The sequence below is a fragment of the Ictalurus furcatus genome, chromosome 25, assembly GCF_023375685.1.
Source record: "Ictalurus furcatus strain D&B chromosome 25, Billie_1.0, whole genome shotgun sequence".
NCBI classification, from domain to species: Eukaryota; Metazoa; Chordata; class Actinopteri; order Siluriformes; family Ictaluridae; genus Ictalurus; species Ictalurus furcatus.
Window position 1 is genome coordinate 3162896 of NC_071279.1, and position 17038 is coordinate 3179933.

The 17038-nt window shown below is 39.3% G+C and overlaps 1 protein-coding gene across 1 annotated transcript in view; it reads left to right on the forward strand.

Annotated features, from left to right (window-relative positions):
- Window positions 1–4615: 4615 nt before the first annotated feature.
- The window catches only part of LOC128601554 (MAM domain-containing glycosylphosphatidylinositol anchor protein 2-like), a 202683-nt gene continuing 190260 nt past the window's right edge, over window positions 4616–17038 (forward strand). Inside the window, exon 1 of the mRNA XM_053614848.1 lies at window positions 4616–5292. Coding sequence (XP_053470823.1) covers window positions 5208–5292 — 85 coding nt within the window. The 5' untranslated portion in view covers window positions 4616–5207. The remainder of the gene's footprint in view (window positions 5293–17038) is intronic.

Sequence of the window (17038 nt, forward strand, 5' to 3'; positions counted from 1 at the left end):
TTCTGTCGAGCTACACACGATACTCCTGATTCTGACCCCTTCTGCTCTCCGAACCTGCCTGATCCATCCTGTTGCCCTACTTTTGGTTTAAGTTCTCATTAATTGGAAGTCTCATGCTGCTGCTGAGGATGGCTCAACACGGTGCAGCCTAAAGATCATTGAGATTACAGAGGATGGTACCACTTAAAAACAATGAAGATGGCTTTGGACCTCAATTAATATGAACAGTTATGCTACGATGGCTAGGACTACAATTGCCACAAACAGTTTTGCACTCAAGTCTCCATCAGTGAACAGTGGAGAAGTTCAACAAAACATGTAAAAACTGTAATGAATTTTCCTGGTTACACAGCTGCATCATTTGACCATGTCGTATTAGCACATTTATAGGAGGGATTTATTTATAATTGTACTATCCGGTGTCACCCAGATGAGGACGGGTTCTGGTTCCTCTCAAGGTTTCTTCCTCGTATCGTCTCAGGGAGTTTTTCCTCGCCACTGTAACATCTGGCTTGCTGATTAGGGATAAATTCATACATTTAAAATCTATATCCTGAATTGATATATTTCTGTAAAGCTGGTTTGGTTTAACAACAATGTCCGTTGTTAAAAGCGCTATTCAAATGAAACTGAATTGAACTGAAGTCCTGTCAGCCAAGAACAGGAATCCGAGGCTCGTGTTCATCGAAACCTGGAAGGTGAAGATTGGAAAAAGACTAGACAACATTTTTCCAGTCTTTGTCTGCCCAGTTTCTACATGTTTATCCTAAACAGAAATATTTTTCTATTTTGCATTAGTACTGTATCTAAACCAGAAGTAAAGTTCTAGGATTTTAATGTATGGCTACCCCCAAAGGTGAGAGAATATCACATTTAAATATTGATTAATTCCAACCACACTCTACATCTATAATCTAATCTACTTATAGAAAAAAAAAAAACATTACTGCTCAATTTTCCATATTGCCAATGAGAAATGAGTTATCACTGATAATCAGCATCATCCATATCAGTCTCTCCACCTAAGATATAAGTCACTCATATCAGTATCAGTGGGGAAATAATCGCTGATTGCTTCAGTCAGTTCTCTTCTGCTGGCTAAATTTCTTGCTACTGATGTTCCCTTTCAAAGGGAACTTCGATGTTGCGTTTAGCATAACACTATGGGAGCGCCTCTCGTTATGCTAAACGCAACGTCTCGTTCCCTTCTCAGGGAGCAGGGCTACATGCGTAACCCAGACGTTTTTCTTGGGACATTTATATATTTTTAAAACATCTGACAGGTTTTTGCAGACACACACATATATATATATATATGTATATATATATATATATATATATATATATATATATGTGTGTGTGTGTGTGTGTCTGGCAGTTTATTTCTTCAAACCGCTGTCCATATGGCTTCAGTTTTGGGCTCAAATGTTAACGACTGAGAATCTTTCCTCTCAGTGTCACACAACAAACTTTCAAACCATTCAAACTTAAATATCAGCTGTAGGGTGTAAAATGCTTTCTAAATGGAAGCACTATATTTCTGTTCTAGTGAGCAGAAGGCTGTGAATTCAAACCCCAGTACTGATAGATGGATGGGTGGATAGATAGATAGATAGATAAATACATACTGTTATGCCCCTGCACCACCTATAAGCTTACACTGTATTCCACCACATCGATTTTCCACAATATTGTATTCTGTACTCAAATGTAATCTAGTCAGAAAGACAGCTGAGTCTCATTCTACTTCTGATAAATGGACATGTTTTGTGCTTTGTTGATGAAGGTATATTCTATATATTGATGGTTTGGAAGTGGCACACTGCAAAGTTATGGCCATTGTCTGCTTTTTGTTTATGCTACACATTAAAAAAAAGTCTCTCAGAGACTGTTAACGTGATTAAAATCTATCACCTCATTCCACGGTTCACTGATTCATTTACAGTTTCTTCATGAAGCAGATTAGAACTTGGACAAGACACGTTTTCCCAACCAGCTAATTTTTTTTTAGCTGTTATATTTACAGCCATGGGCCATATCATTTCATTGTAATGTATTGCTGTGCCTATTTTGACCTTAGTAACATTAGAATGTTGCCAGTAAAGCCCTAGGCATGAATTTGAGATTTGGTTAAAATGTTAAAATACCTCTATCTTGGAGATGGAAAATGTCTTATTGAACATTTCATGGAAGAGAGAAAAAAAAGACGACATTTCCTACCTTCTTAACAGTTACTATATATTATCATGACAGTTCCTCAGTAGGAAAGCATGTAGGAACCATTGCCTATAAAGCAGGCAGTCATACCTTTATTGTGTATGTGTGTGTGATTAGATACCAGTGTAAGTGACTTCTTATAAAGGTGAGCACACAAGCACTCGCTCAGCCTGCACAATCTTGGTGGCTGCCCTACTTTTCTCTGGAATAAATAGTGTTTGGCCTCGCCAGTGAACTCATTACGAATGATCTGTAATTGTTTGAAACATGTAAAGCACTGACCCCTTTGTAGCTTTTTTCCAGTGCTTTTCTTTGTTGTACCATCTATATATATATAAAAAAAAACAACAAAAACCACTCAACGGTATTCCTGAAGAGAAAAGGTAATTGCAGAGAGTGCTTTGAGGCTGTGTTTCAGGGCTGTGTCATTCCAATTTGAACAACTCCCTGGTGAGAGTGAACAAAGACTCTCTTGTTGTACAGATAGAAGTTCAAAGTAATCATTCGCCTCAAATGCCACATTTGTGCAGCGATGTCGACAGTAGACACAGAGGAACAGGAAGCTTAGCAGTGAAAACGAGGTAGGCTAATGCTCATTATTTTAGCATCGGAGGCTTAGAATGCCTCCTACACTTGAGCACAGCAAGACCTCTTCTATGGAATTAGTCACATGGGTGCCTTACAATTAAAGCTAGCCTTTATTTATTTATTTATTTATTTATTTTTATTACAGTACCTCATTAAAAAGAATAATAATACCTTGTGATATAAGCACAGCATATTCTTCCTGGGTGGGAGTTTGTGTAAATAACTTATCGTTTCATATGTTCATAGTTCTCTGTAGATTCATGTATCACTTTTACAGCTGTGAAGCATAACAGGAAAAAAAAAAAGTTTTAAGTAGATATAGGCCTCTGATGGTATGAGAGCACAGGAAAGGAAATTGAAGAAGATAATCTGTGTTAGACAGATGGAGCTTTAACTCTGATCCTCCCTCATGCAGAGCTGCTTCTGTCTATATAGGATGGATCACTGTAAAGGACAAACATAGAGTGAATGATCAGCAACAGACAGATGGGAGTTTAATTCTTAAACTAGCTGATGGCATACACTCCCACAAGTGCACACATGCACATTTACCAAGTGTAACATGTGTCATGAGCATATCATGGACAGCGAGACAGAGAGAGAGAGAGAGAGAGAGAGAGAGAGAGAGAAAGAATTATGCCTCTTGTGAGAATTGTGGATTGTTTTGTTAATTTCAGAGTGTGTGTGTGTTTCATATTTTCACACATACACACTATATATAATACACATAATAATAATAATAATAATAATAATAATAATGTTACTGTATAACAATATAACAAGAGAAATTGGGTGCAGTTTTCCCATATGAAACTGCACAACCGTCAAAAGGGGGCGCTGTTTTAGCCATTAGCACCAATCCTTGTTCACTTTTCTGAATGAGCAACTATTGGTAATCCGATAGGAAACAATAATTAACTTTTTTAATAAGAGTTAAGTGAAGAGTATCATGGTGTCATGGTCGATAACAGAGCCGAGGGGGACCTTCCATTTGCAGGAAATGTCCTGGAACAGTGATATATTATATATATATATATATATATATATATATATATATATATATATATATATATATATATATATATATATATATATAAATAAATGACTGATCCAGGACATATGTATATATGTATGTACTCCATCATGGTCCTGTTCTGTGTGCACCCTGCTCTGTGTGGATGCTGTAATAACTATGCGACGTGTACTGAATGCGTTCCATTGTATTATGGGATGTCTGGGACGATGCCAGTATCACAGAGAAAAGATGAAACCTTCAATGATTTTGTTGATTTTCAGCTTTTACGTTGATGTACTGTTCCAGTTTCCACCCCTTCATGCCCAGGCTACATTTCTCATGGTTCCTTCCGTGTGCGCTGCATATGTGTGTGTGTGTGTGTGTAGTCTTCCATACTGATGAGAGCCGCGAATGTCATGCGCGCGCTCTCGTTGACGTAGCGAAAAAAAAAGAAAAGAAAGAAAAAAAGAAAAAAAAAAGCGCTGCCGCGTGCGTCGCCACTCCGTTTCCATAGCGCGCGCGTCTTGCGCAATGTGACGGATTGACTGTCCGCACGGTCAGAAGCCCCGTCGCGTCGTGTAGTGGATGCTGCTGTTGCTAGGAGCGGGAGAGGGACTTTTATCTACCCAGTTCGTTTGTGCGGTTACACGCTACCATCCAGAAATAAACCGCGGTGCACGCGCCATTCTGTCGCGTCACGAGCCGAACCGTCTCCGTCATCCGTGCCGGAGGAAAAGTCGCTCTCCGGATGTGATTGTGGGAAAAAAAGAACAACTTCGGATGTCGCGAGCGCACTGGTGCTCGGCGAGAGGGCGAGCTTCGGGCAGACAGACGGACAGACACTGTGCGAACGCTGGAGAAGGAATAACACCGACGCTCGGAATTGCAATCACAGCTCGGTAATCGGCGATCTGCCGCCGAGGCGTGCTCGGCATCACGCTCGTGTGTGTGTGTGTGTGTGTGAGATTCAGAAGCTTTCCGCCGTTATTCGACGCTGAACTAGATTACTCGTGCGGCTTGTCATCAGCTGGCATCACAGCAGATCTGGGCTAGCCTCTACATCATACCGCTACTAGGCTACATATGGCACACCCGCCTTTGATGTGACGGCGGTTTGGGTCACATGTGCAACAATAACAACAAACAAACAAACAAACAAACAAAAAAATTAAAAACACCCCGGTCCGATTGATTGATTGATTGTTTTTGAGACCGAGTGGAAACCGCGCGCGCCGTGATCAGCGCGCGCCGTGCGTTCAACCCGTCCACCAGTGTCCAGAGCGCAAATCAATCGGCGCGTGAGCTCTGTGAGGCTGCTGTATGTGATCCCTCCACCAGCTGTTCTACACCAGGAAACACTTCTCTCGTTTCGACCAGATATGCGGAGATGCAAGTAAAGATGGATGGGATTATCAGCATTTTTGGGCTTATTACGCTGATCCTGGACGGCATTTCCGCTGAGGGAGTGTACGGTAAGTCAGTCGGCTCGATCGTGACCTTGGAGAAATACTAAATAGAAATAATTTGGATATCACCGTCTTCCTGATGCTTTAAATCTATAGTTGGTGCTGTTTTTTTATTTTTTTTATTTTTTTAGGAGTGCTGAATCACATGATATTTGAACACAGGTCACTGACGCGACTGATTCACATCCTACATGATCAGTAACTTAATGATGAATGCAAACTGATAGTTTTGTCAATACGAGCCATGAATAAAGTATTGGCTCCCTCAGTACCCCTCAGTAATCATGTTTTAATAAAAAATGATTTATATATATATATATATATATATATATATATATATATATATATATATATATATATATGTATATGTATATATACATACATGTATGTATGTGTGTATGTTGAGCCTGAAATATAGGTGTGTTCATGAGTAATGTAGTAGCAAAGTGAAAAAATTTCAGAAGTAGTGGCCATCCCTGAAATGCGGACTGCCCCCTCTTCTGTAGTGCACAGATAATGCAACTAGTGTCATTCTGGCAGTGTTAGTCCTTACAGGGAGAGCTGAGTGAGTCTTGCATCACTGTGAATCATAATGGGCATGGTGCAAAATGTCACAGGGGAAAACATCTTAGCGCCGTTTGCTCCGAGCTGCCGTTGCTCACGGACAGCGCAAGTGGAAATCATGGCAGATCTGGTCAGATGATAGGTCCACTCGTTGAAATGCTAGGAATAACTACAGAATGATTCACCATCCCTACCATATCAGTTCATGTATTGCAGCATGCATCACTGAAGAAGCGGAGGTTCTGCTGAACCATGAGAGACGACTTTAACCCCGAGCAAGTGCAGGAACGGATCATGTCCGTATCAGATGGACTTTGTTTCAGTCACAAATTCTGACAGAACAAGGCGGTATGTATGCAACTGAATTTTTAGCCGTTATCCATATTGGAGTTATTACAGACGGGATTAACCTGGACGACTGGTTAATGGGGTTTGACTCTCAGCTTAGCCGTTATGATTCAGTTATCAATCATACAGGACGTGATAGCACACCATGATGCCTGTTACACCAATGGTGGAGCCACTGTAACCGGAGAGTGTGTGAGAGCTGAGTAGCCTAGTCATTATAGCCAAGGTGTATCACTTATCTAGCAGGAGCAATTTATTTAAAATGAGGCTGAGGTATGGGATCTGCTGGGCTCACAGTATACATTGGCCCAAAGAGCCATTGTTTTATAGGTATTATAATTATCGCCTGTTGATTATCAGCTAACCCAATAGACTAGAAATGCTCCAAATTGGACCAAAAAAAAAAGAGGCTCATTTAGGGTTGAGTAAAGCTTATTACTTTGACCATAAAGTTGTTTTTGTTATTCAGTTCCAGTTACTGATGACGTATTCAACCGAGAGAGCAGAGACAGTCATTTGTGATCTACCATTCGACCGCATCACCCAAATCTCTGAACAACCCTCTGGTTGCATGTTTATGTTTGGCACAGTAAAATCCATTTAGGTGTGAAATTCCTGCTGTGTTTCTGTCTGTTCCTCTGCAAGTTGAGTAAAATGCAACCGTCGTTACTCTTATGTAACAACAGGTTCTGAATTTTTTTTTTTTTTTTTAATTTGCTTATTTTTGATGTTGGAAATATTCGTTTTTTTTTTTTTTTTAACAATTTAGTGTAATCAGTGTGTCTGTTTGCGTGGTCAGTTGGGAAATAAACAAACAAATAGTAGTTACGCCCAGACGTCTCATGAACAACATTTCGTGTCCCTTGTAGTTCTGTAACTCAGTTTTAATGAAAAGCATTAATCAAGGCACAATTGTATGCAATAGAGAAATAAATGTATAAATGCATGAAAAGCTTTAGTACTCAGGATTTGGTCACTGTAGGTATCTGAGCCAGGGTTTCCTGAAACTTACTAACAGCAATACATTAGACCCATATGTATATCATTTACATGTTACAGCACTTTCATACATCCAGTAGGCTGCTCAGTGTTTTCCACTGATTTAAACGGACCCTTGCTTGTTCATGTAATTATCCAATCAACCCATCATTTAGAGCAGCACAATGCATAAAATTATGCTGATGCATGATGGGGGGAATGCCTTGTTGATTAGAGAGGTCAGAGGAGAATGGGCAGTTTGGTTTGAGCTGACTGAAAAGCTATGGTAGATTAAATTACCGGTCTTTACAACCACGCTGAACTGAAAAGCATATCAGGATACAAAAAGCGCATTGAGCCTTGAGGTGGAAGGGCTACAAGAGTAGAGGACCACATCAGGTTCCTGAGGAATCTGAGGCCATGGCGGGCCCAAGCTTACCCAAACTGGACTGTTGAAGAATGGAAAAACATCACCTGCTCAGGTTTTTACTTTCATGCGGTCATGAGCGATGCATTTACTGCAGTAACTGCCTGATCTGGGTCGATGTGGTTTCAATTATGTGACAGTTTTGTTTATAATGGAAATAGTAGCAACTAAATTCTTAAAAAAAAAAATAATGAGCATGTGCAAACAAAAAGGGGCGCACGGTGGCTTAGTGGTTAGCAGATTCGCCTCACACCGCCAGGGTCGGGGGTTTGATTCCCACCGTGGCCCTGTGTGTGCGGAGTTTGCATGTTCTCTCAAACATGAGTTTGCATGTTCTCTCCATGCTGCGGGGGTTTCCTCCGGGTACTCCGCTTTCCTCCCCCAGTCCAAAGACATGCATGGTAGGCTGATTGGCGTGTCCAAAGTGTCCGTAGTGTGTGAGTGTGTATGTGATTGTGCCCTGTGATGGATTGGCACCCTGTCCAGAGTGTACCCCGCCTTGTGCCCCATGCTCCCTGGGATAGGATCCAGGTTTCCCCGTGACCCTGAAAAGGAGTAAGCGGTATACAGGGTGGATGGTGCAAACAAAAGAATAATTTATTTTTTTTAACACAGTGCAAGCTGTGAGCATGTGTAGTTGAGATGAGTGATGGAGGTGAGGTTGAGGACGCCAGACTTCACAGACCATGTAACTCATTAATCAAGCTGGATATGAACGGATTCATTTGCGAATTGTACGTAAGAGCATTTACACAAGAAATTCGATATTCGTGAAAATCCTGTAAATTCGGTAAAATGTCTCGTATTCATGGGAAATATTTGACGAAATATTAAATAAATAATAATAAAAAAAAATATATAGACAGTATATACGGCAGCCGTAAGCTTAGCTGGTACAAAGGGTACAAATGATATTACTGGAAGAGTTCGCAATGCCGATCTTAGGAGGGAACACTTATTTAAAGATCCGCACGATTTCTTTCCAGATTATGAAAGCTGGTTTATATATCACTTTCATTTTCCCTGGTATCTTTTTTTTTTAAAATCCTGTTCATACTAGAGCCAGCACTAATTCATCTGACAGCAAGATTCCTGTGCATGTCCAAGTGTTGTCCACGCTTGGATTGCTTGCATGTTTCAGAGAGAGGTAAGTGACCAATGTGGGATATCTTAAACTACAATGAGCCATAGACTCCCTAGTGTGCTGCATGCCTGAATACATCACAGCACAAATCCTGCTCCAACCTTAAACGGAAACTGTAGTGAGGACGTGTTTGGTGCAAGTCAGCGCCTCATCACGTCGCTCTAAAGCAAAGGTTTCTGGCGTAAATGGGAGAAATTCAGCCATCCATTTAATTTACTTTACTTTTTTTTTTTTTTGCAGTGACGGGAATATTTGTTTTAAACTTGAACTAATTTCCCCTAGAGTTGCTGCAATGTCCTTCACCGTTCCGAGCATAGCGCCCTGCTTTACCAAGACAGCACAGGACAAGACTCTTGCTTTCTGTCCATATTTCGGCCTTTTCAGGTGCTGTGACTGGTGGTTATGCTGCTAAATAATCATTTTTTTAATTCTCATAGATGTGAATCACAAACACTCCCACTCTGAGAAATTCTTCTTTCTTCCTTTTTTTTTTTTTTTTTTTTTTTTTTTTTGGGCAGTTTAGAATTCATTTTGTGCTTTCTGTTCTGTGAGCTTTGCCTTTTAGGAAGTTTTTTTTTTTTTGTCATCACAACCATCAAATATGCATGCGAGTATGAACAAAGTCAGTGTTTACGAAACTTCAGAAACAGAAATGTTTCACTGCGGTTCGGCTTGTGTAAACATACAGTATATACGCACGGCACTTCTGAAAGATTGATGAATGACTATGTCTGGGTTTTTCGACAGTGTTTTCCAGTGTTTCCACGAGAGCATATTGATTGTTTAATTGGGGAAAAAAACAAAACAAAAAAAAAACTGCAACCTTTCTAGTTTAGGCCATACCTTAAAAATATTCGGTGCACTGAACAGATACCGAGACTGTCAATGCGTTCCACATGTGCCCCGTTACAGCATGAAATTTTGGCACCTCCGCAAGACCTATGCTTCGTATTAAAATCATGTTTTAATACATCGCCTGATCGACAGAACAGTGCTCTGCGCAAGCCTGAGCTTCTCCTCAGCAGTCACTTAAGTACTACTCAGTTATAAATAGTCCGAGGCAGCATTTTATAAACAACTATAATGTATTTCAGTAGACTGTCCACTTTATTGTTGATGGCCGGTCATGATCATATGTACTGCTATAGCCACAAAATATATGTATAATGAGATTGTGAATATTAGGAGCTCCTCTGCCAGACTGTAGATATATATATCATGAATTTACACAGGCTGACTACTAATGCAGCACTTTGTCGGCTTCTTAACAATCGGACATTACTGCCTAGAAATCAGACGCCTAGAGTATTAATAGTTTCAGCATTAATAGGAAAAGAGAATGTTTTACCTGCTTTATCTGGTTCTTCTCTGTCATTAGTTTATGCTTCTGCCTCTCTGTTCTGTCTCTCGCCTCCTCCTCGTGGGTCACAGAACCCACAGTATACCACATAGGATACAAGTGAATACAGCTAGATTGCAGCTCTTAGCGGATTTAATATAGCATTACATGAATGATTGTCTTTCCTGTTTACCTTCCTATCCAAAGCCTGACTGCTCTTGCAACATTCGTTTGGTAATTTGTGTGTGTGTGTGTGTGTGTGTGTGTGTGTGTGTTTTAACAATCCAGTCTGGCCTTGCTGTCCTACTTGAGGCCAGCTGCATAACATAAACACATTTTAGGCAGATTTTCAATCACTAACACTAATGAGTTTGGAATGGAATTGGCGAATAACATGATTTGAAGCCACAGAAAGATTGTTTTTGCATGTTCCTTGTGAATAGCTCTGGTGGAGAAGTATTTACTAGAGAATCATTTTAATTCAATTGAAAATGCTAGAAAAGGGGGTTAATATATATATATATATATACGTATATATATATATATATATATATATATATATATATATATATATATATATATATACATATATATATATATATATATACGTATATATATATACATATATATATATATATATATATATATATATATATACATATGATAAGTTTCAATGTATAATCATTCATACAGTGGCAGGACATGTTCTTTAAATCGCCTTTTTTTTTTTTCCTTTTTCAGACTGCATATATTTGGGTGCTCATTTAATGTATTCTTTGCTTCACCTAAACAGTTATCAGCTCTTTACACTCATACAGTCTGGATATTAACTATGCGTCTTCATTTTTTTTTTTTTTTTAAACTATTCCTAATATATCTGATCAAGCTCACGAACAGCTTGCGAATTAGCTTTTCAGCTGGATCAGAGGATCTGCAGTACTGGAGCGGAGATCTGCAGTAATTAGAGCCTACAGTGAAAGCACTACCATACAGTCTCAGCTTTAGATGCACCACCCACACTTTTCTGGTTGCGTGCTTCAGGATCTTTATGGTTGCTATTAGTTTGCCTCTCTGTATTTCACTGTATATCCGTATATATGTGCTGGTTTATACAGGAAGAATAAAATTAACACTGCCACAGACTGAACTTTTTGGAGCAAGATAGCGTTTTATTTTTTTTTGTGATTGTTGTGGCCAAAAATGCTTGCTTTTGTTGTGGCTTTTTTTCTTTTCTTTTTAAACTTGTGACACAATTTGTGGAGTTTTTTGTGCTTTTTTTTTTTTGCAGAAAACTACTTGAATTGGCGAAATTGCAATTGCACGAAATTGTTTTGTATGGTCTTTCGTGGTGATGTTTGTTGGTAAATGAGACCTTTTTGCTGTGCTCATGTTCGACACAAATGAATCAAAGAGGGCTTCGGTTGCTGGTGCATTGTGATGATGTCACATGGCACGTCTTGGCCCAAATCTGTAGAAAATCTGTGGTAATTCTGAGAAATTGCAAGCTCGTATGAATATCGCGATGTTTCCTTGATTTTGCACAAATTTCTGTGATCGCAAAATCACAAAATCCTGGAGGGACTGAGATATAGTCACTAGTTTGAAAAAAAGAACACAAGTTTATGGGGTCCCGTATATAAAATAATTTGTTGTAGTATGTCATGAAATACAGCGTTGTGAAAAAGTATTACTTCGGTTTTTGTGTATATCTCAATAAATTGTTTCAGAAATGAAAACAAAATCTAGGATAAAAACAAAGGCAACCTGAGTAAACACAAAATACAGATTTTAAATGATAATGCTATTTATTGCAGTAGAAAAAGTTATCCAATACCAACTGGGAATGTGTGAAAATGTATTTACCCCCTGTAGTTAGTAATTCACCAAATCTATGAAGCTGCATTCATAATGGGGTTCAGCTGGACTAGACACAACCAGGCCTGATTACTGCAAACCCTGTTCAATCACATCAACACTTAAATAGAACGTTCTCAACAGCATGAAGTTGGTTAAAAGGTCTTACTCAGTAACACACTATGCCAAAATTGAAAGGAATTCCAGAAATGATGAGGAAGAAGGTGATTGAAGTGCATCAGTCTGGGAAGGGTTACAAAGCTATTTCAAAGGCTCTGGGACTCCAAAGAACCACAGTGAGAGCCGTTATCTCCAAATGGAGAAACTCGGCACAGTAGGAACCTTTGGAAGGTCGGCCAAAAAAGAATGTTCTGTGGATAGATGAGTCGAAAGTGGAACTGTTTGGAAGACAGGGTCCCGTTACATCAGGCATAAACCAAACACAGAATTCCACAAAAAACAACGTCATACCTATGGTCAAGCATGGTGGTGGAAGTGTGATGGTGTGGGGATGCTTTAACCCTGGGTAATTTACAATAATTGAGTGAAATATGAATTCTGCTCTCTACCAGAAAATCCTAAAGGAGAACGTCCGGTCTTTAGTCTGTAAGTTGAAACTCGAGCGCAACTGGATTATGCAGCAAGACAGTGATCCAAAGCGTAGGAGTAAAACCTAGTCCTAGAAGTAAGTGAAAGACTGATCTCCGGTTATCAGAAGCGTTCGGTTGCATTTATTGCTGCTAAAGTTTGCACAGCCATATTTTAAGTTTAAGGGGGCAATTAGTTTTTTCACATGGTGATAGATGTTGGATAACTTTTTGCTTCAATAAAAAAAAAAAAACAAAAAAAAAACTGTATTGTGTGTTTACTGCGGTTGCCTTTATTTTATGCTGCATTTCGTTTGAAGATATTTAGTATGAGATGAGAAGAAATCAAATGCTTTTTCACAGCACTGTCTCTTGATTGCGATTAGCTAGTTAACCTTCAAAGGCCTTTTTTCAGGCACCAACATAACTAGCATGCTAGCTGAACGTATAAATAAAATGCTTGGTTAGTTATTACCATTACAAACTTTGTAGATAATTGTAGATCATTTGTAGAAATGATGTAGATAATATAGCCACTTATTTATAGTTGGTATTTTTATAATTGCGCTTTCAATTGTCAGCAAGTAAGAGGTATTCAATATAGTCACCTGGAATCATTGTTTGTGCAATTAAAACCATTTTCAGTAGGTATTGTACTTTTGGTACACATGCTCATGTTAATAATGCATGTTAACATGCCTGTGACCGAGTCTTCAGGCTATGGGAAATACATGTGCGTTAGAAAAAAGAACCAGCTCTTGACTGTAATCTGCACGCTTATGCCTGGTTTACGCATGCTTTCTTCTGAAGAGGGTTTCTAAACTTTTGGAACAGCACACTGGAGGAAGAACAGAACTATCTGAAGCTGTCACTACCTTCACAGCAGATGACCAGCAGTGTTGTATGGAGGGGGTAGGAATTGATGGCAGCTTTGATTCATTCTGCTGCTGTGTTGAGATGAACATGAACATGAGTAGTGGTTATCTAAGACACAGTATTATTGCTACAGTATTGAAGATATGAACTACATTTTCCATTTGAAATCAATTAGCTATTAGTTTATTTTATCGCTTTATTAATTATCATCGCCTACACGGTATATACAGATAGTACGGGTGTAACGATACGGCATATCGTATTGTTTTGTTTGAGACAAGGCTAGGTATCAAAAAGTACATTCAACATAATGCATAATAAAATATGCCAGCACTAGCGTATTAGCTTGTGAAAAAAACCACAACAACAACAAAAAAAAACAGCAATGGCTGGGAATAGCAGCAAGCAGAATTCCCCCCAAAATTGTTATGTTGTGGTGTATGGGAGAACTTTGGATTCCCGGTAAATTACAACGCTGACGGTTAATGTGTGGTGGACAAAAAACGATACGGTGTGCCGAGTCTGCCGAATAAGAGTACCATACACGGCACTGAGAGCACAAACGCATCCATGCATCTGCTTCGACATCACCCTTTTTTGTTACTTGGCAGAACATAGATGAAAAACGTGAAGGAAGTAACACACACACACACGCACACACACACACACACACACACAGCATTTCCTGGCTGAATCAATCTGGGTGATTAGGAAGTTCATAGCTGCAGATATAAGATTGAAAAATCCATCTAGTGCTACACAGAGCTACCTGACTGACAGAACAACTACCTAACAGCAGAACAGGAAATTAAAATGCCCTGTGATAACCCAGTGAAAGCTTGGCCAGAGAGCATATATTTAATTAGCCATTTATAATTTTGTAACATTCTAATGCACAATATTTCTTGCTGCTATATGGTTGCAAGGATCAGGCAATACTATAATGCCATGGTAAAGTTTCATTGATTGTACTTTAATTATGGTCAATAATGGGCACATATTCAGGCTATGCTTATTTTTGTTGTATTGGAAAACTGTATCGTATCCAGGCATCACTGTATTGAATCAAATTCAGTTTAGCATTTTGTATATTGATACACTGTTAACAGACAGGTGACAAATTAAAAGAGAAAACAAGTATCTTGTTAAAGTGTTGGGACACGGTGAGCTTCTAGAACAGCTTCAGTGTATCTTGGCATTGATGCTACTCTATATCTCTGGAACTGTACATTGGCACACCATTGCACACAACTGTTGCATTGGCACACCATTCTTCTGAAAGATATTTCCACGGTTTTGATGATGGCAGTGGAGAGTGCTGTCTAACACGCCACTTCAAAGATGTTCGATCGGCTTGAGACCTGGTTGTGACGTAGGTCGTAGCGTAAGATTTACGTCCCTGGAAGAGACCACTCGCATCAGCATAGAAATGTTTTTCTCATAGAATAAAGGTGATCAGGATTTTATTTATTCGCAGTGATATTTGCTTCCCTCTAAAGAAACAATAAAACGCCCCAGCAAAAGGCCCACTGGTCCCAGCAGAACCACTGCTTTGTCCTTAAATCTTTCAATTTTTCACTTGTCTGTGTATATATATATATATATATATATATATATACACACATATGCTTTTTCAGCAATTCGTGCTACAGTAGCTCTTCTGTGGGATCGGACCAGACAGGCCTTCACTCCACACAGTGAGTCTTGGGTGCCCATGACCTTGTCGCCGGTTCACCGGTTGTCCTTCATTGGACCACTTTTAATAGGTACTAACCACTGCATACTGGGAACATCCCACAAGACCTGCCGTTTTGGAGATGCTTTGACCCAGTCGTCTAGCCATCACAATTTGGCCCTTGTCAAAATCGCTCAGATCCTTATGATTGAGCATTTGTCCTGCTTCCAACACATCAACTTAATGATATATCCCACCCCTTGACAGGTGCCGTTATAACGAGATAATCAATGTTATTCACGTCACCTCTCAATGGTTTTAATCTTACGGCTGAGCAGTGTATATATATATATATATATATATATATATATATATATATATATATATATATATATATATAAACCATCAGTGTACGAATTATGAGATTTTAACTTATGTTTAGATATGTTTAGAAGCTGTTTTTATAAAGTAACATTTAGCATAGCCAACTACAATTTAAAATACTTTGAACTAGTTGCAGTTGCAACTTCTGAGATGGTGCATTATATATCGTGGTCCTAAGATGACAATGAGAACTGCAACATCCTGCATCTCTGTTGAAGCATGTTGCCTTTTGCGTTTCAACAGACAACAACAAAACACATTCTTTCACCTATTTCTACGTGCTGTTTACTACACCACCCTTCCTGTTCGAAGGACCTCCTGCTGTTCCATGAACGTTGCTGGTTGTGCTCAGACTTCTGACAAAGCCTAAACCACTGCAAAAAAAAAAACAAAAACACAACAACAACAACAACACTTCAGCAAAAAGCTGACAAGGAACTCCATAGTTAAATGTGATGGCTGAGAAAAGGAGAGATGGTGGATCTCTCCGTTTCTCTCTGTTATTTTGTAAGTTGACAGGATCTTCCTGTTCCTGTTAGCACTGCAATTTTTTTTTTTTTTAAACCATTCCTTTTTTCCCTTCATTGGTTACTTCTGAACCTAACACAGCTTTTTGGGTATCTTTTCATGAGCTGCTTCAGATGCTGGACTTCTAAACTATGCAAATGTATTCGACGGCTGAAACTAAAGCAGCCTTTGTTGCTTTCCAGAGCATCCTCCAGAGTCCTTCATCAATTCCCTTGGATTGAGACCCTCTCATTTCCTACAGTGATGAGAAGAAACGAAAGACTAAAATTATTTTGCCGGCTTGAACTTTACTGAGCGGACTACTGGAGCACGTAGAGCCGTTCTGAAGACTGATCAGGGTTCATTTGCTCATGGCCGAGTCAGATGGCATGATTATGTGGACATTTCTTCTGAAGATTTATGCGGAAATTACTCTGTAATGAATATGAGCTTTATGTGGCTTGCTGCTACTTAATCGTGTAATGAGGATTTTAGTCCAAAATATTTCTCATAAATGTTTCAGAAAAATAGCATTAGCTCCAGCTTGACGGATGTTAGGGGCTTTCTGCAAGATGATGGTGTGTGATGTGCTGGGTTGTTTGAAGGCTAGGACCCACAGTTGCACAGGTTAGGATCAATAGACACATCTCGTCTCTAAGATCAATAAAGTGACAAAAGTCTTTGGTACTCTGTGTATGCTGTCAACACTGAGGTAAAATATCAAGGTATTTAGCACCATTTCTCCTGTTTGTAGCCAGCGATGTTTCACACTTCCTTTGCCCTGGATTACTGAATGACCCATTGGCTTTTGGTCTTTCTTGGGTTTTTATAACATATGCCCATTAAATCCATTACATCCATTACATTCAATTAAATCCCTTAGAGCAGCACTACTGCTTATTAGCACTCCCAAGACCAAATGTTTGTCTTCAGAAAAATGGCCCACAATCCACTGTGATGTTGTAGGTGGCCTCTCGTTGATTAAGATCGTGTTGATGACATGGGTGAGCGAGCGTTTGGCATGAGACTCATTGGCAGTCTCACGCTACACTTCCGTTGTGTCGCTCCC